This window comes from Phasianus colchicus, chromosome 2 (genome assembly GCF_987193195.1).
Source record: "Phasianus colchicus chromosome 2, bPhaCol1.hap1.1, whole genome shotgun sequence".
Lineage (NCBI taxonomy): Eukaryota > Metazoa > Chordata > Aves > Galliformes > Phasianidae > Phasianus > Phasianus colchicus.
In genome coordinates, this window is record NC_143437.1 from 48,369,272 (window position 1) to 48,390,323 (window position 21,052).

The 21,052-nt window shown below is 38.6% G+C and overlaps 1 protein-coding gene across 7 annotated transcripts in view; it reads left to right on the forward strand.

Moving 5' to 3' along the window:
• PLEKHG1 (pleckstrin homology and RhoGEF domain containing G1) overlaps positions 1–21,052 on the forward strand; it is a 127,089-nt gene that overhangs the window by 87,861 nt on the left and 18,176 nt on the right. For all 7 annotated transcript variants that reach the window (XM_031611976.2, XM_090135584.1, XM_031611982.2 and 4 more), the window contains 4 exons: positions 5,146–5,246; positions 11,031–11,100; positions 20,112–20,158; positions 20,606–20,756. In XM_031611976.2, coding sequence (XP_031467836.2) covers positions 5,146–5,246; positions 11,031–11,100; positions 20,112–20,158; positions 20,606–20,756 — 369 coding nt within the window. The remainder of the gene's footprint in view (positions 1–5,145; positions 5,247–11,030; positions 11,101–20,111; positions 20,159–20,605; positions 20,757–21,052) is intronic.

The window sequence follows — 21,052 nt, forward strand, 5'->3', positions numbered from 1 at the left end:
TGGCTAAGTCTGGGAGGGCAACTGAGCAGGCATTCACATTCATAGAAGAGAAAGATGATTTCGGTCAAAATGAGGGTGTCTTATAGTTATATGATTAGTATGACTCTTAACAGGAATAAAGAGGCAGACTATGGAAGACAAACTGATTGGAAGAAAGTGTGAATTTTGGCTGCATTAAAAGCTTTACTACAGATGTGTCCAAGTAAATCACTGTGCAGACTATGAGACCTGCACTAAAATGATAGACTTGTTTTCTTCCATCACTGGAGCAGATTGTAACATTGATAAGGGGATTGCAATGTTGAAAAAGTGTATGTTTTAATGAGAAATCTTGAAAGTTTTGATATGGCAAGAAGATGAGTTTGATTTAAATTTCTGAGTCCTTAGCCAGATATAGCCAAAGGAACCAGGTCAAGAAGGCTATGTATGTATTATTTACATCTGCACCTTCATTTTGCAGTTTACAGCTGTGCTTTCAGTAGTTGAGAAGAGCTGCACTGACTGGCATTCAGAGTCTTTGGCCACCTGTTGTGGACAGTATACTATTTTTCTCCCCCTACCATGCATTTAGACAGTGCTGCTGTATATTTTAGATGAGTCTGTAAATGAACTAAATTATAAAAAGGAATAGGAATAATTAGGCAAAAGGGGCACTGCTGCAGATTATAATTACCTCTGTAATGGGCAGCATGGTGCACGTTACAGCAATTACTCTGTTGTGCAACAGTGCAGTGTTGTCTTGACTTCAGCTGTGGTTTGGTTAAGTGTGGCTCTAGCTAGCATGATCCAGTTTGTGTCATGTTTTCTTTCTGGCCTGTAGCCTTTTCCTCAAAGTAGAGTGAGAGCATCGCATAGACAGCCCAGGTTACTGGAGTACCTCAGAAGCTCCTCTCATGCCTGACCATCTGATCTGTGCTGTTTGCACCTGTGCTGGGTAGAGGGCAGTCAAGCCAAGACCATGCCCACAGGTTTGATATATCATCTAGGAGAATGAGTTGCCTTACTGGTATTACAAACCTTGGAAATACCTGAAAATGGGGGTTGATGTTACTGCAGTTCCTGGATTTAGATCCAGTTTGATGTTTTTATTGCATGTTCCTCCTCCTGCTGCAGCTCAAGAGTATCCTGGAGTTTTGATAAGTACCTGTTTTGTTTTGTGGGGTTTTTGTTTGTTTGTTTTTTAATGTTTTTGATTGTTTGTTTATTTAAATGTTTAGTGTTTTTTGTATGTGCTCTTTGTTAATGGTGTGCGTATGCAACAGCACTGCTCTACAGACAGTTTTGCTTATCTTTGATTTCAATATATGCAGAGTTTGCTTTGTAGAAGAAGCACTAGATATTTTCATAGTATATATGTTTCTTGCAGGGCAGGAAAAATGTTTCACAAGGTAACGTGTCTTTTAACCCAGTTTTTAACACTACCATTAACATTACTAATTTTAAGATGTAATGTTAACATTACCATGTTATTCTCTGACTTATTGTTCTGTTTATATTTTGTTTTTAAAGCTAAGTGTGAACCTGTTTTCAAGGGAAAACCTGAGTGTCTAAATGAAAATGCTCCACATAAGTTTGCAATTATTTTCTGAACTTTGGTCGTGGAAAAAATAATTTAATCCGCAAATAAATTTTTGCTCATTTTGTTCTTTTCTTGACAGTTTTTTCACATTTCCAATTAATAGGATGTTGTTTTATCCTTTGAGGTTAGTGTTGTCATCATTCTGTTCTTCTGGAGCTTTTCCTCGAGTGATTAGGGAGGAGGAGGTGGTTGTCAGATGTGAAGCTTCTAGCAGACATTCTTCCCGATAGATTCGGTGCGATGAAAGACAAATAGGGAGAATGTCAAACTCAGCAAGGGAGGCAGAGCTGTCTGGCAAGACTCTTCTGGTTTTTGGAGAGATTCAGGAAATAGTGTGGAAAAATTGTGCAATGCTATTAGAGCAAACCTTGCTCCATAAATCAAGCTAAGAAGACTGGCATTTATTTTTGTTTCTCCTATAAAGTAAGCTAAATGTTTTGCTGTAACTGCAGAGAGGCACTAAAATGCTGGCAAAGGCAAAGGTTATAAACAAATCATTCAGTGCTGACAGAGGCTCTGTAGATGATGACAAGAAGCAAATAAAAGGAATAAACCTAGTGTTCTGTTCCGACAAATTTCATTGATTTCTGCACCGTGTCATTACAGCTGCAGCCTGCCCTGTTATCTCATAGCTCCAGACCTTTCATTATGGCTTCAGATGATAACAGCTGTTGATATGCTACAGGAGGTTGCAGTGACTACCATGGGGGTAAAGTACCATATACTAAGAAATAATTAGGAAAAACCCCATGGCTGGCTAGCTTTGATCTCCTGTTGGCGTCCTTGCTGTATGCTGATAGTGCTTCAGTTTCCTGGATGAGTTCATGAAGCTTTTATGATAGCACATACACTCTATAAAGCAATATAACCCACTCGCTGTGCCAGTGCAAGCCGAGTGTTGCCGCACTGTGCTGGAATGCGTCGGGCTGCCTTGTGAAGAGCAGCCGGCGTCCTGCCCCACACACACGCAGAGCCCTGCAGGCCTGCTGCTGGCATTGCTGTACACAATTGCTGTGGTTCAGGCCTAGCCCCCGGCATCTGCTCACACCTTCAGCAGTGTGACTGTAAGTGGTTGTTGATCAAGACTCAGATCGATGACATTAGCACTGTCGGAAAGTTAAAATGTGAAAACAGTACCCCAAACCTTTGTGATTCCCTAACAATATGAGTGAGATATAAGGAACCTCTGAATCCCAAGGATATTTAACAAATAACTGGTTCCTTTTGCTCTAAGCAAGAAAAACCGCAACCATGTGTTTCCAGTTTGTCTCTGTTTTGATGCTGGGAAGGGAAGGGAAGGGAAGGGAAGGGAAGGGAAGGGAAGGGAAGGGAAGGGAAGGGAAGGGAAGGGAAGGGAAGGGAAGGGAAGGGAAGGGAAGGGAAGGGAAGGGAAGGGAAGGGAAGGGAAGGGGCCTGAGATGCAGTCCTGGGGAACTTTTTGCAGCAGGGAGTGCAGCCTGTTGGTGTGTGATATAACCTGATCCTGGCACATGCTCATGGAGCGCTGGAGAATCGCCAAAGCACCTGCAGGCTTCTTCTTGGCAGGAGCATTAGAAAGTGCCTGGTTCCTTATTTCTAAATAAGAGAAGATTGAAAAGAATATACGTATGTGGAGAAAAACTGGGATGAGGGGATGAAAGGAGTATGAAAGATCATGCTTATAAAACTGTCCACAATACTGGAAAATAAATGACTCTGGACTAGTTATTGCTTTGAGGAAACGCAAGCTCCATCTATTCAGATGAATGAGGAATTCCTCTTCATATAATAAACAGACTGTATGGAATTACTTATTGTGAGATTTCCATTTCTCTGCAACCCTAAATCATACCAGCTCAGGATGTTCCAGTGCTCTGCAGTGCTCAGACGTTTTCAGATGATCACAGCTTCACTGCAGCTTTTCTGTTCCTTGCTGTTAAATGTAAATTTTTGTTAGTGGGCAGAAAAAATTATTTATTGCTGTCACTGGAATAGTCCTGAATCTATCACCTACTTCTGCATTTGACCTAATGTACTACATGCTGCAATCCTGCCAGCCTCATTTTACTCATTTGCAGCTTCTGATTGTAAATGAAAAGCCAACCAAAAATTCAGACAGCCCCAAGGATGCCTTTCCAATGTCTTACTGCACAAACATATTTCAAGCACAGGCCTGGACTACAGGCCTGACAGAATGTAGAGCACAGATGTCCATCAGAGAAGAGATGAGATGACTTTCTGGGACTTTTTGGTGGTGATGAGAGGTAGATTTAATTGGAGGTAAGCAAATAGCAAGTGTGGATTACTGAGTGGTAGGATTAGGACCTGAGACTGCTGACTCCACCTCATTTGCACAGAATACGTGCTGGAGATTTGAATTCATAACCTTCTTTGTGAGAGTGTCTAAAATCCAAAGGCCAGATCAGTGGCTGATCCAAACCCTTTAACTTCACTGGATTTACAGAGAATAAATTGTGTCCAGTGTATGTGTTCTGCAATATTTTTTTCTTTATGACTCTGCCCAGTTATATCTTAGAAGTTTTCATGGTCTAGCTGACATTTTGCAGGGTTTGTTCCTTGAAGTGCAGTGGAATGTTATGTTGCTTTTGGTAGGTTGCCACACTACATTGTCTGATCCCAGGCTAAGGGATTTTATTTATTTTTATTTCACATTGTTTCAGCTGTTTTCACTTTTCCTTTATTGTTTTCCATCCTCCAGCAGAATTTCTTCATGAATGTAGCAGCACACTGGGTTTCTTGGTTTATGAGCTGAAGTTAGTTGAAAAACCCAATGTTTTTTTTTTGCTTGTAGCTGAGGAAATCTTAACACTATGGCAGCAATGGGTTGAAAGGTGATGCTCTGGGAGCTGATGTCTTATCAAAATGAGAGAAGATACGGGAAGGTTGCTCTGCTAGAACGATGTTGACCTGATCTTTTTCTAACTTTCTTGTACCTATTCAGTTAAAATCACTGCACAAGGCACTCTTATAAATTATAAAGCATGTATTTACTAACTGTATATACCAATGTAATTTGCAGTGTATCTGTATGTGTGGTTAAGTTGCATGTATGTATATACATCAAGATCCTCTGTTCTCTACAAAATATGCATTGTTTTTTCAACTATAGCTAAAAAACTTTCTTAGTTGTTACTTTTCTGAGCACATTTCTTCCATGCTTACTGTTCTAGATTATATAGGTTTTCTGTTACTAAGACTCAATTCTTCATTTCTTATTTGTAGTTTTTTTTTGTCTTTGAGCCCGTTAAATGATCAATTAAGCCATCATTGTAAATGACATCTGAATACATTTGTGTATCTGTAGCAAGATAAATGTTGGCTGTCCAATCTAAGTACTATAACTTAGCATTCAGTCTTTTGTTATTTTCTTGGTTCCAGTGAACAAGTAAGTACTGTTACCTCTCATAATAGAGTGACTGTTCACAGAGAGGCTACTAAAAGGTTTACTGTAATAGTGATGTGAAACCGATATGAAGGAACTCATCTTGTACAATAAAAGTTTGCTCCATTTACTGATTTAGAAAAGGAGGAAATGTCTAAACGGGTCCTTCTCATTTCTCTTGTAGGATTACCTTGATTGTATCACTGACCAATCCAAACTGCCACTGGGGACCGAAGAGCGATCAGCCCTGTTTGGAAACATACGAGATATCTACCGTTTCAACAGGTAAATTGATGTTTAACTAAATGAAAGTGGGTCAGTAGCCTGCATTAGTGGGGAGAGAGCAAACCAAGCAAATTTTCTTTTATCATTTTAATACAGCCCATATATATATAAATTGAGTAATGGTATTTCTCTGATTCTAAGCTGGGTTGATTTATTCAACCCAGATTTTGTAGCTGTTGATTAAATGAACCAAGCTTGTTCTTCATCTACTATTTCTGTTTTCGTGTTGGCTATTTCCATAAATATAAGTCTAACCTGCTTCCTATCACAGAAAAGCCTAATGCAAGACTACCATCCTTCTTTCACCAAAGAGAAGTATCTTATTCCTTCTATATCAGATCCTTTTGTATATTGCCATGCATCTGACTTCTGTAATACTTCAAACTGCTAGACACTTCATTAAATAATTTATCAAAAACATGTTCAAGTACCTTTCCATTTATTTAAATTTTTGCTAGTTATCTTATCAGCTTTCTCAGAACCTCTGCAAATAGAATTCTAGCCTATACTGGAACCTTGAAATAAAATTTCTCTTATGTCTATAATTGGTTCCAGATCGTGTGAGACTGATGGGAACTTCATTTTTAAAAACATACTACTGCTACTTTTGACTTAATTATCTGTTTCTGTAAAAACAGTTAACTTGTTCAGCGTTTGGGAAAAACCTGAACATTCAATCAATTCAACAATCCAAATGGTATAAAGATCCTATGTCTTCTATTCCATTACTCCTGTAAAAGCTGTCTTATCTTTACTGTAGGTGACAGATGATATCCCAAACTACTGTGACCTTTGAAGAATAATAAATAATTTCCTTGAATCGAAAGAAAATTCCAAAGTGAGAGACTCATGTTGAAGAGCTTCTTCAGTGTTTATCTATCATAATGGGAAGCTGTTTTAAAGTGTTTCTGCTACTGGGAATTGATGTTCAGTATCAAAGGGAAGAGTGGAGATGGATCGATTTAGAAATTATGGAAAAAGATGAAGCCTAAAATAATTTCCTGAAGTTCAAAAGATCTACAGCAATGTATGGGAAACAGACTTTCAAGGCAGTATATTGCCAAGTCCTGTTCCAACTACAACTTCTGACTTGATTGAAAGTCTTACACTTTGGAGGATACATAGCGATAGCCTGATCGTGAGTTTTAGAGCAATGATACTGAGCTTCCCCAGTGATCACAGGTCACAAAGGATGAGCTTCCCCAAGTGGCCAAGATATGGCCATTATATTTTCTGAGTGTTCAAAAGCTAGAGAAATGTCAGGCTTGGTTGGTTGTTGGGGGACATTTATACCAGCATCATTACAAATGCTACCTGATAAAAATACTTTTTAGTATGATTTATTATGATAAAGTATCATTAAGTTACAATAAATAAATAAATAAATAAATAAATAAATTGTTGAGGTTAAAAGAAAAGAACAAAAAAAGAAACCTAGGGCACTTTAAGGGTTGTATGTTAGAATTGTTAAAACTCATTCAAAGCCTCTAGTAAAATACTGATGTATTTCATGCCTCTTGAGTTAAAATGGAAATAGTGAGTTTTCTAAGATTCTTACTGTACACCCTAATACAGCATCAAGACTAGGTTCCCACCTATGTGAATGAAACTTGGCATGTAGCTTCTGGGTCCTAAACATACTCTAGAGCCTCATACTCTTTACCTTTGAAAAAGTTCCACTTGGCAGTCCTTTGTTAGTTTCACATGCTTTTTGTGAGCACAATTGTATGGTTTTAGAATTACCTTGTTTTTGTCAACTCTGAATGTGTGTGGGGCTCTTGTGGTCAGTAGATATGAGAAATTCCATTTCAGTAAATGAGAATTTCTTTCAACTATCTGCTTCCTGATTTTTACATCTTGCACTGAATAGTAGAAATGATGGTCAGGATTCTAACTGCTGGTCCCGTTCCTATGACTTCTTTTTGGAAAGCCATTTCTTAAAGTGGAATTATAATGTTCCAGCAGTCCTGGTGGAATCTCTTAGGAAAAGCTGCCTCACTTTTATTAATTTATTTGGAAGGGAGAAATGTCCTCTAAGCCAGCATTTGCTACCTTCCTCCTCTGGCCTCTCCTGTTGAGATTCTTTCCAGTGGCAGTTTAGGATAAATTCTTGACACGGTAGCATGACTTCATTCTGAAATAGAAACTCTGCAAAGAACCATGTGTAAGGTTTGTACATCTATCAACACCCAGCTGATCATAAGATAGGCCAAACTGAAACTTTCATTGATGAGACAAATTGTGTAATTAGTGACTACTGAAGCATGCATGTACCATGCAGAGCTGTTCTCTGTACAAATGCTGTATCCAGTAGTCTCTGTGTGCTGAAGTTTGTGCTGGCAGCTGTTGACTTTCTGTTAGGATGAAAACCTGCAAGAGCTCACTTTAAAGGAAAAGGGTTTTGCTTTCTTTAGTGGGAAGAAAACAGTTTTGGCCACTAACTTTTTGTAGCCATGAGATTATAAAAAGGCTACATTTCTCTTTTTTATTTTTCCTTTTAGTGAAAGTCTGAACTTTTCAGATTCGTTATATAAAAATCTAGAAAATTGAATTATTCAAACAATGCAACCATGAGGACCAGATTGTAATTTCTTTGTCCCTTATAGCTTTTGATGCTGTGCTCTGTTAGGCATAGAGAGAATAAAGCTTTTTGGTAATGCTGCTACTTTAGCATTTATGGACTGCACCATGTTTGGTCATCAACTGTTCTTTGTCATGGGTGCAAGACAAATAATGCTGTTTCCTTCCTTCCTGCATCTTTTCATTCCTTCCATTTTATCAGAATTGGCTGTCTGATGTAGCTGTCATTATTATCTTTCTTTTTCTTCATTTCAGATCAAAAGGAAGGTGAAAAATTTTTATGTCTTGTTTTAAAATAGTGTGGTAATAATAATATTTAATTAATAAGATGAAAAGAAAGTCTCATTTGGCTTAATTGAAAGGGATGTTAAGTGTTTTGTCTTGAAAAAGATTCCTATTCCAAAAGGTCAGAACATCATAAATGGCATTGTAATGAGACTTATACTCATTTGACTTGAAGAAAGAATGAATTTGTTGCGTGAAAAATTTTTAGTCTTTCTCTGGCTACCTCTCTCATCCCAAAGATATTAGCATTAGCTATTGATGATGATTCAGATGAATACAGATTCAGATTTTTCCAGCTCATAACAACCTCAATGTTATAATTCAGTACGTGATCTGAAACAGCCGTAGCTCTTGTGGCGTGCTTCAGTCTGAGTTCTGTTTGTGATTTGTCTGCAAGAGCATCATATTCCTCCAGTGGTGTACCCTCATGCACTCTTCCTGCCTGAGCTATTAGCATACACAAGTCACAGTTGTCAAGAGTTGTGTAGCTATCTGTGAAAAGTGTAAAACATCTCAATGTCCATGTGAAGGAAACATCTGTTTTCTCGCTACCATTTTTACTATCAGGTACTTAGATGTAGAATGATAAACGTGCTCTTTCACATGTCATCATGGTATTATAAGGATTTATTTAAGATTTTCAGGATTCCTGGGCATGACAGATTTGTTATTTTTATGCAGTAGTAGGTTGCTCTTATCAATCCTGTTCTTATCACTCAGATAGACAGAGGAGAGTGCACCGTAGCTAACAAAATCATCCTAAGTGCATCCCTTACACCCTTACATTATAGGTTTGCACTGACAACACAAGCCACAGGCACATTTACTGTATAAACTTGGACTCTCTGCATGAGTATTTGAAATCTTTAAGTGCAACATTAACCATATTCTCTAGGAAAAACAACACAACATATTAGGAGGCAAGAAAGAGTAAAATGGCAACCGAGATGCTACATATTCTAAAGCATCAGGAGAATGTCTGCCTGCTGGGGCTGGACAACAGGAAACCTCTGAGCATGTTCTGTTTAGTTGATGTCATTTCTAAAATTCACTTGTGGAAAACAGTTATAATTAATGGTTATGCTCAGCATTGCTACAGCTACTTTTTTTTCTAATTTAATGAGCTTCGTGAGTATGGGCTATCAAGCAAGGGTCATATTTTTATTCTTATTTTGATGAAGGGAGATTCTGAGGTGTGGAGGTTAAATTGTTGTTATACAAAGTGGCTTAGTGTCCGCTGAGCCGAAGTTTCTTCTGTCTTTGTTCATTGTGACTGATTGCTGATTTCTCTCCTTCCTTCCTCTAGTAATTACAGAAGCAAAGAACAAGTCTGGAAACTTTTCTGTTTTACTCCTTTTCTTACTTACACAGGGAAATTATTTCTCCCTAGAAGGGGAAAGGGTAGTTCCCTAGACATGGCAGTACCTAGGCAAAATGCATTCAGGGAACCAGCTATGAATTGGAATGCTACTAGAAAAGTAACATTAAATGAAAAATCATCTGATGAGAAGGAAAAATGGTCTATCATAGAACCATTTGGTAGAAAATTCTTTTTCTTTCTCAGTTTTGTGAGAACATCTTTCATTAAGACTAAAGAATATTAAGATCAAGGAGTGACCTTTGAGGTCTTCTTCTGCTTGAACAATTTATTTCACTGAATAGTTTTTCAAGACCTGAATTTCATACGATAGTGAACATGCTTTGTTGTTGAGTTGCTCCTGTTATAATGAATTCATTTCCTGTTTGGCTTGTCAAAAATATAAAAATTTTTTCAGTAAGGTTTTATTTTTCTGCATGTAGAATTTATATGTTCCCTTTCAAAAAACATTTTCCTGGCTCACCATCTTTATTCAGTGAAGAGACCCACTAAATGACTTCCTGAGTGAACTTATTACCATTCTTCTTGCATGTGTAATACATCTCTGTTTCTCATCTGTGTTTTTCAGACTTGCTTCTCATCCACCTCAGTTAAGTCAAACTCCCAGAACAAAGAAAATCTTTATAGGACAGGGCATGTTTTAAATTTTGTTTGACTTGAGTGCGTTAGTTGGAGTACAGGATAAACTACTCTCAGTCTTCAGTTCTGTGCATATCATATAAGAGCTGCCAGTCTGAAGGACAGTAGTCAGCTTTACAGGATCAGCAACCCATGGCCATTGTAATAACTTGAATGTTTGTATATGTGGGAATACCATTTCTTAGGGTGCTTCTCTGCCTCCAGATAGAAAACTCCAATGACTGCATATCTAGGGGGAAGAGTTCATAAAGCTTTGTGGTTTACTGACAAGAGAGATATTCCAGTGCTGCAATTAATGTGAAGCCAGCATATGTAAGAATAAGTAAATACAAAAAATAAAGTAATGTGACTTCAAGATATTGGTAGAAAAACATGCAGTTTTGTATTTGGGTGATGTGTTGTGGTACTTCTCGGAAATACCACATTGGAGTGGTTCCAATGTTGGAATTTCTGTGCACATGCAGATAACAACTTGACTGTGTATAAGAGAAAATGTTTTGAGTATGGAGATACTGTGGAGATACTGTGCAACTGTTATGGTCTGAATCTGAGTGCCTGATCTGTATGAAAGAGGAACAGTGGCAATAACACTGAACAGTGCTAAGATACTGTGTTTTATGTGGTAGGAAATAGAACAGTGTGTTTGACTCAGTCCAATTTAGATCCTGGTTTGAAAGATGGTGCTGTTTTACAGTCTAAAAAAAAGCAAGGAAAACCATTGCAGGTCTATTCAAAGGAGAATGGGAAGCTTACAGGGGGAAATCAAAGAGTTTCTAGTTCCCTTTTTAGGCCTCACTGCATTGTAAGTGCTTCCTTGAATGATGAAACTGTGTCTGTCTCTTGGGCATGTCTATTCTGAGGTGTGCAATAATTGCCTTTCTTTTTCCTGTTATTTGTTTTAGTGAACTTCTGCAAGATTTGGAAAACTGTGAAAATGATCCTGTGGCTATAGCAGACTGTTTCGTGTCCAAAGTAAGTGGCTTCTGCAAGTATCTGTAGCACAATACCTGTTGCAGAATGATATCAAAGAGTAAGATTAATTTATTAATGTTCAAGTCCTACACTTCAGCCATGGAAAAAATGTTATTTTATTTGAGAAGTGTATCTGAACTGATGGAATTATTGATCTAGGGTTAAGTTTTAAGTCCTTTTTTTTGTGGAGCATTACAGTGAATCATTTTTTCCCTGTTTATTTAACATGAATGATCAACTGGTACTACTGTTATGGTTTGTCTGTTTAAAAATGACGACAATATGACTTAGCTGCAATTTTAGAAAAGGCAATAACTTGTTGCCCCATTATTTTCTGAAATGCTTTTTTTTTTTCTTTTCTCTGATCTGAGCCACCATAATTTAGTTTTCTGAAATTCTAATGTTAAGATTCAAACCTCAGTCTCTCTGAAATACTTTGGATTTGCTGAACATCTTTATTCTATTGTGTAATTCAGAAGTGAGAAAACATTGAGAAAAGAAAGCTGTCAGATGCAAGAGAAGTATAAAGAATCAAAGCATCCTTCATTGCAGGAAACCCAGAGGGATAGTCAGTGGGAAGGAAAATGTTTATAATGTGTAGAACAACAAGAGATTAAACAATTTGGGTTACTTATGACTCAAGTTCACTGCAGACTTCATGAGAGAACATCCATTTGCCTTACATCTGTACAGTCCAAATATGTCAAGCAATAATGTTTCTCCATGACGTTTCTAGGTTAAAAGGGGCAGAAAAGGGAAATGTAGTTTTTTAAATATAATTTCTTTATAGTGGTGTTTGCTTGGTTTCATTTAAAAAAAAAAAAAAAAAAAAAGTAAAACAAAAGAGCATGTCATATTTTAGGCTTCATTCTGAGTTCAGTATTGCCAGCACCAGCCATTCGTAAAAACAGTCCTAACATCCTAACATAAATATTTAGGACTAACTGGACCACTCTGTTTTGTTCGGTGCTATTGTGGCACAAGGGATTTTATTGGAAAAGGAAATGACGGTATGAGATTAGGGCTACCATTTCACTGAATTACTTATTTGAATTGAGTTGGAGCAAGTTGCTAGTTATTTATGAGCTGATCTCTTGTAAGCACTGGAAGATCTCACTGTATTTTTGCCACAATGCAGTGGGGCTTCTGGCACGTTGTTATCACTCCAAGCATCCTGTATTGAATTTAAGAAGAGTGGTAAGGGCAGATATGAAGTTTTGTGTGTGGAATGGAACAAACTTACCTGTAGGTTGGGTCTGGCTGGCCAGTGAACGGGTCAGCAGGATCTGGAATTGTAGTAGACAAAAGAGCATGTCAGCAGTGTGTCCTTGCAGTGAAGGCCAACAGAATCTTGCATGTATGTTAATGTATAATTTGTATTAGCAAAAATATTGTTGGCAGATTTCGATAATTGTTTCTTCCCCTCTATATGGTACTTGTAAGACTGCATACTACTGTAAATTTTGGTCTTCTGGTACAAGAAACGTATTAGAGTGATCCAGCAGGTCTGGAGGCTGGAAAATGTGATGTGTAAAGGCTGAAAGAACAGGATTTGTTTAGCTTGAAGAAGACAAGAGGAGCAGAAATATTTACTGCTGTCTACAACTACCTAGTAAAAGAATACAGAGAAGACAAAGCTGAGATTCATTTTTGAAGGAGTATAGGGTAAGAGAGAGTGGATGCAAGTTGCAACAAAGGAAATTTCAGTGAGATGTGATGACTTTCAGGTTTGCTTTTAACCATAAGAGAGTGCTTGAACATCAAAATAAACTGCATACATCCTGCAGGATATCCATCCTTGAAGACCAAACTAGATGATCTTTAATGTCCATTCCATCCTAAGCTGTTCTACAATATTCAGAACTCCAGTAGAAAAGCAATCTGATCTAACTGGCGCTGCTCTAGTGCAGACATAGGACACAAAACTTTCAGAATTCCTGCTCAACATAAATTCTCCTATGATTTGCTGATTTTACTGGGGCATTCCGAAGCTGAGGGTCCCAGTTATTCCTATGGATACTGCAGTAGAGAAAATGTAGACAGCATTGTCATGCCTTGCTATATCACACAAGTTGTTTTTGTACTGAAGACCATTTGTGAGGCCTTCAGGATGTTTACAAATGTCACAATTTGGAGTTTGTAGATTTTTCTGCCATGTTACATGAATGTATCTGTGGCGACTAATGGCTGAGACATGAAATAAAGGTGCTAAAAGTGATAAAAGCAAATCCAAGAAAAAGTTGCTCCCTCTGTTGTACTAGCCAGCTGAAAGAAGTTCTCTGATAGACTTTCTGGCCATTAGTTCTAGAATCCATCTGCTTATCATCAATTTTTTTTTGTGCTTTTTGTTCCCTTGTCAAATATTTTTAGAATTTGTATTACTGGCAAGCAACTGCCTGATGGCTCAGAAATTGCTGGAGATCGCAGTCCTAATGAGCATTTTTTTTTAACTTCATCCAGATGAGTGCAAATGCTTAAAAGAAAAATAAAACAATACCACAATACTCCATAGTTCTGTTTTTGGCTGTGAAAATGTCATTACAGTAACTGGTGACTGTCTTAACAGACTCCAGTTGTCCATTCTTTGTTGCTTGTATCTTCTTAGCATTGAGTAGTGGAAATAAAATAGCCTTTTTTGGCAGTACACAGTCCTTAAAGCCTTACGGGATTTCAGCCATTTATTGTTTGATTACTTTGAGTGTGCTAGATCTTCACTGTGACTTGCACACAGGGATAATATTATACTGAAGTCATAGCTCACAGCTTTAGTTAATGGATGTAGCTCCAGTGGAGCTTCTTAGATGTTTTTAGTGGAACTGTGCTTTGGTTATGCTAGCTCTGGCTCTAGTGGCATTTTTTTTCACCCTTCTTATTCACTTGTGAATAGCTTAGTTATTAGGAATTTTGAATGTATAATCAAGCTTTCACTATAGGTACCATGTTTGTTCTTCGCATTTCATGATGCTCAGTAACTGAATAAAGCAATTGCCGTTTCTTCAGGATACATGTGAAATGACACAAAATTGGTTTGCATGAATAATAGAATGGTTATAGTTAAAGTAAGTGGAGCTTTTTGGAACTAAAATGCTTGCTATTACTGAAAACATCTAGTGAACTTATTTTTGTAGCATCTAGTTTTGGACTAATTTTGATAGGTTATTTTTTTGACCTTGAATGCGTTACTTGGTTTTGCTTACTAAAATTTGTTGCATAGCTTTTCATCCTTCTCTCGTGTAGTCAGATACCATTGTGTTTCCATGTGTAAGGCATTCATGTTTAAATAGTAAACAGCCTTGCATCTTTTACTTCTGAGGGAAATACAGTAAGGATTATCAAATCACATTAGCATGCTTTGACAAAGACCCGTAACTGTGGATTTGAGTATTTATCCTCTATTGTGTTTGCTGCCCAAAGTAAATAGCTCCTAAAATGTTAGCTTTTATTTGTTAACAGACCTTGGCGAGATGTCTTCAGAGTAAATCAGCCAGTAACTTAAAACTCATTATCAGTTAAAATAGCCATACAAAGTTGTGAACAATATAAATATTTTTTAATAACTTGCAACATTATACTAATTCCCTCTGTTTCTGATATTTTTACATCAGTTGTAACCCATAAACACAATATAGAAACAAATGCAGAAGAACATACTTAATTTGCTGTTTGATTGTGTATTACTGCTTTTGACTATCTGAGATACAAAAGAAATGAAAAGGTATTTATTTAATCAGTGTGGAAGGACTGCTGCACTGAAATAACTGAGGGATGCAGTGCACTATGATAGTTTCTACCAGCCCTTGGACCTTCCTTGTCATTTAGAAGAACTATATTAACTCTAGTACATTAAATGTCTTGAAAATGTTTTGCTGATAACTGTAATTGGAGGCTGACAAAAGGTTTCAGAGTAAGCTTCTCTACAGAATAATTATTCATATATAAGTTTGTTTATATGTTTTCTTGCCAATTCGGTCTTTCATTTTTTGTAGTAATGATGCCAGTGTTAATTAGAAGATTGACTTCAGTATTCCACAAATTTGCATTTAAGTGAGTAGTTGTAAAGGAAAGCTTAATGCTGGCACATGACTCTTCTCACTCAGCACCTCAGAAATTTAGAACATATGTTTTCTGAAAGACAAACCAACAGCTTAACCAATGGGAAAGGGAGAATGATTCTAATCTAACATCTCATTAATGAAGAGGAGATCCAGGCAATTGGCTTCAGCTTGCACTCTCAGCTCATTTTTTCAGTCTCAATTTTATTTTAAAGTGCCTTTTATGGCTATAAAAAAGCAAAGTGCACCAAGAGTTGAGAGGAGATCAGGGATGTAGCCCTGTGCTTGGCTCCTCACTCCATATGCAGGAGTCACACTGTGAATTGATTGAGCAGCAGGGGACAAACTAAGTATAGCTGGGATCCTGTTGTGCTTGGCTTTGCTCTTCAGGGAGACTTGTAGTAAGTGCAGATAACATTTGGCTTTGGTCTCAGTGTTTTTATCCTCTGCCCTAAAAGCTTTGGGCCTCCAAACTAGAAATGGTCTCTGGAGCAATTCCAGTTTCCCAGCTGAGATCACTTTTAATCTGATTTGAAGATAGCTAAGGTGAATGTAATGACTTTTAGACTGAGTAAGCATAAGACTGTCCAAAAAAATATTGATGAGCATATCTAGTGCTACACTTACAGTGTAAAAGGGCTGATAGAAATATATTAAATCCATCTCAGTTTTGATTCTTCTCTTATTTCTGAATACAACACACAGCACTGGCTTTAGTCTGCATAGATTGTGCCCTGATATGCCCCAGTAATTCAGGGCTCTCTCTGGGAAGTCTGCTGTAGAGTAGGTAGCATCAGCCATGCATGCAAACTAGATGACTCTTCTTGAGATGCAGAGGTGCCAGGTAACTAGGCAGTCCATGGGAGAATGGCCATCCTGACTAGTGTGGCTTCCTTCCTCGGGCTGAAGAAGAGTAGTTGTGTGGTTCTTGGAGAGTGAATTATGGGTCATATTTTAGATCAATACATTTGATTTATTATCAAGTCTCAACTGTCTTTGATTGAGGTGGAGAAGCAACAAATTCTCTTCTAAATTATGCAACTGGGGGATCAGGCCCAGCCAGCATAGATTCAGGAATGTTAGATCCTGCTTGACCAACCTGATCTCCTTCTATGATTGAGTGATCTGCTTGGTGGATGTGGAAAGTTGACACAGTCACCCTAGACTTCAGCAGAGCCTTTGACACTGTCTCCCACAGTATTCTCCTGGAGAAGCTTGGCAGCCCATAGCCTAAACAGGCAAACTCTTTGCTGGGTAAAGAACCAGCTGGAGGGCCAATCCCAGAGAGTGGTGGTAAATGGAGTTAAATCCAGGTGACAATTTATCACAAGTGGTGCTTCCTCGGGGTCAGTACTGGGGCTTGTTCTGATTAATACATTTACTGATGACCTGAATGAGGGGATTGAGTGCACTCACTAAGTTTGCTTGGGAGGAAGTGTCAATCTGCTTGGGAATAGGAAGGTGCTATAGAGGGATCTGGAAAGTTTGGGCAGTTGAGCTGAAGCCAACAGGATGAAGTCAACAAGACCAAGTGCTGGGTCCTGCACTTTGTTCACAACAACCCCATGCAATGCCACAGGCTTGGGGAAGAGTGGCTGGAAGACTGTGTGGAAGATGGACCTACGGGTGTTGGTTGAGGCTCAGCTAAACATGAGCCAGCAGTGTGTCCAGGTAGCCAAGAAGGCCAATGGCATCCTGGCTTCTATCAGAAATAGTACTGCCAGCAGGAGCAGGGGATTCCCCCATACTCAGTGCTGCTGAAGCCACACCTTGTGTACTGTATTCAGTTTTGGGCCTCTCAGTACAAGAAAGACATAGAGATCCTGGAGCATGTTCAGAGAAGAGCAACAAAGCTGGTAAGAGTCTGGAGTACAAGTCTTATGAGGAGTGGCTGAAGGAGCTGGAATTGTTTAGTCTGGAGGAGGCTCAAGGGAGACCTTATTTCTCTCTACAGTTGCCTGCAGGGAAGTTGTGGTGAGGTGGGGTTTGGCCTGGGAGAAGAGTCAAAGAATAACCAAGGTTGGAAAAGACCTCCAAGATCATCTAGTCTAAGCATCCACTATCACCAATATTTCTCCACTAAACTAGGTACCTCTAAACATCTGGTATGCCTCCAGAAATGACCCTAGGCAGACTGTTCTAGTGCCTGATCATTTTTGTGAAGAAGTTTTTCCTAATATCCAACCTGAACCATCCCTGGTGCAACTTGAGACCATTTCCTCTAATCCTATTGTTAGTTACATGGGAGAAGAGGCCAACCCCCACCTTGCCACAGGTCATTGTAGAGAGCTCAGTATGAGTATGTAAATATATGTATGTGTATATATATAAATTTTCACAAAAAGTTGTGTACTTTGCTTCTGAAGTCATTCCATAAATTGCATTACTTTGTGGTTGTAGGCATGGAAATTTATCACAGTTTATACCTGTAGTAGTACCTGTATAACCTGTAGTTATACCTGTAGACCCTAAATGAAAGTTTTCTATTAGTATATGGTACAGGTGGGCAAAAAGCTGGAGACGAACCAGCAGCATGTGCTTGAGCCTGGAAAGTCAGCAGTATCCTGGGCTGCATTAAAAGAGAGATGCCCAGCAGGGAGTAGGAAGGAATTGTCCCCTCTCTGCTCTGTCCTTGTGAGTACTGCATCCAGGCCTCGTGCCCCCAAGACAGGAAGGTCCTGTTGGAGCAGGTCCATAAAAGGGCCACAGAGATGCTCAGAGGGCTGGAGCACCACTCTTATGAAGAAAAGCTAAGGGAGTTGGGCTTGTTCGTCTTGGAGAAGAGAAGGCTCTGGGTAGACCTCATAGCAGCATTCCTTGCTACTTGAGGGGGGAGCATATAAGCTGGGTCTGACAGTGATATAACATGGGGGAATGGCTTTAAACTAAAAGAGGGGAGTTTTAGATTAGATGTTAGAAGGTAATTCAGAGAGTGGTGAGCACACACACAAGTTGGCCAGAAAAGTTGTGGATGTTCCCTCTCTGGAGGTGTCAGGGTCAGATTGGATGGGACCATGATTTCATGGGTGTCAGCCTTGTCCGTGGCAGAGGGTTGGAACTGGATGATCTTTAATGTCCTTCCAAAACAAGCCATTTTATAAGTCTATGATTCTATATGCATAAATATAATAAACTACCTTTTTCCATCTCACTGAATTTCATCACAGTGAAAGGGAGGAAGGTGGCTTCCTAGGCACCGTAACTTTTTATGCACGATTAGCTAATTTGCTAATGATTGTTGTGTCATGTATGCAATGCTCTGAGTTTCATTAGTGCTTGGTTTTGCACTGGGACGGTTTGTAGCTGTCACCACAAGTTCTGGGCTTGAACACTAATAAGTTATGACAGAAGCCGTTGTCTTTGCATGTGGACACAGGGCATATGTAAACTGCCACAAAAACCAGCTGCGACAGCAAAATTAGTTCAGGCATGAAAGACCAAGCTAAATTGTTTGGCTGTATTGTATTAAGACCAAATTTAGTTGATTGATGTCTAAAAGAAGAGCAACTTAAAGTAATAGTTTGCAGCATGCTAGGGAATAAATAGGGGTTGTTGTCCCTGAGGAAAACTTTTGTTAGAAACTTGCTTGACTAATTTTTTCAAAGCAGTTAATATTGAAATCCAGTAAAAAACACTGAAATTAATTACACTGAGGTTTAGTTACATCCATTTAGTTTCATCCATGGTCATTGTGAATCGCTGCTCCACTGGAAGAATGAATGGTGCAGTTTGATGTATGAGAGAGAGGGGGAAGGGAACTGCTTCAGCTGCCTCTTTCTGATGAATAGCCAAAAAAAAAAAAAAAAAAAAATCCACTCAACAATGAGAAATAAAAGCCTCAGCCTGCATCAACCTTCTCTCCTGATGCTCTGCACTGGGCTCTGGATATTTGGTCTCACTATTCAGAGCTACCACTGCTGGGACGGTACCCAGGGGGCACAGCTACTGTGGGGCAGTGGGTCACAGTCTGTCTTGAAGATGCTTTATGTGGAAGGCAGGGTCTTGTTTGCCACCAGAGGATTGTTTTTTTATTGGTTTAGGACTCAGAAAAGAAATCACTGATTTTAGGATTGCCTTGCAGTTCTGCAGTGCTTTCTTACTCTTTATGACTCCAACATGCTGCAAAAATTGTGCACTACTTCAGATAGAAGCTGGTAGGCAGACATAAACTTCAAGCACATGGTAATATTTCTGGAGACTTGTTCTCACATAGGATTAAATGATGATAATTGAGAAAGAATTTTATGCTGAGGAAGAAAGAAAGGAAACTCAGGCTCTTCACCTGAGAAGCTTGTCAGCACTAAGTGGAGTATTTCTCAGTGACAGGCAAGTGCACAAACCCACCTAAATCTAGTTACAACTTGTTTTAGTAATGACTTCCTGCTTGCATAGAGTCATAATTTACTTGAAAAAAAATTTTTTTTAAAAATCCTAAAACTTCTGTGGCATCTCATTTTCATGCTTAGACTGTGCTCACACGTGAAAATATTTATAGTAGTTTGAAAATCGCAGTGAACATGTCCACGAAACTAAATTTTACAGGTGTGTGCTTCAGCACACACAAAACTAGGTATGTGCAATTCAATTACCTGAAGTGTGTGTCGTTATTTGCTAAAAGATGCAGAGGTTGTCACTAATGTGTAGTCTGGATTTTAAGTGGCATCATAGGGACCTGTTACTAGGCCACTTTTTCTCTGTGTAGATTTTCTTGTTTCTTTGGTTGCTTTGTTTTTCTTCCTCCCTTTTCTCTAAAACCTAAGGAAAATTCTCCAGAAAGAAAAAGTGAAATTCAATAACTGGATCTACGTTAGCTTTAAGAATATTACAGTGAAAGTAGGGAAATCACTTATCAGGAACTGAAGAATGTGATGCTGTGGTGTCATTGTCTGTGCCTTGTGTATGTGCTAACTGCTGATGTGGCAAAATCTGAATATATGAAAACTTTTCCTCCCCATGCAGAGTGAAGATTTCCATATATATACACAGTACTGCACCAACTATCCAAGGTAGGAGTTCTGGATTCCCTTTCTTCATTTGTCCCTTGGCCAATTCATATAATGCGGGTCATAGTCTACTAAATATATATCTGTCTAAATGTTGTGCCCCCCCCTCCATCCTCGTGCAAATGGGAGGGAAGAACAAAGATGTTAGTTTTTTAAACTTGAAAAAACAAAAAATGGAAGATGCTCACCTATAGTTTTACTTCGATAGATTTTGTCATTCATTGCTATTGCTCCTTAAAAAATGATGGTCTTCTGCAGTGCCCGAGATATTTAATTCCCAGTGCTAGAAGAGTGGCTGAATGTCAGAAGGAAAACACTACTGAATATTTAAGATAACTTAAAAGCAGAAACAGAGGTTGGATTAGGAACCTGCTGTCCCTTTTTGCAAGGAAAGAAAGAAATGATTCTCAGCTTTACCTAGAGTCTTACAAATACATACCATGTTTTCAGGTCAGTGGCTGTGTTGACAGAATGCATGAGGAACAAGACATTGGCCAAGTTCTTCAGAGAACGGCAAGAAGCACTGCAGCATTCCTTGCCCTTGGGCTCCTATCTCTTGAAACCTGTCCAGCGAATTCTGAAGTATCACCTACTCTTGCACGTAAGCACCCATTTGAAAAGTATCCCACTTAGGGCTGCTGCACTGCAGTGTTCCTGCCTCTGATACAAGACTTGATGATTAGAACAGTTCTGGGGTTTTTTATGCACTTTATTTTGGTAGTGTTTGATTTTTACATATGGCAACTCTTTCTGTCTTCATCACTTTATAACATATGCATATGTTTTAACTGGGGAATGTATGGTAATTATTTTAGACATGTTGAATTAGTCTGTGCATCCAAATAGTTACATTTTTTTAAATTGTCATTCTGAAGTTGCATGGAAGATTTTTTTAAT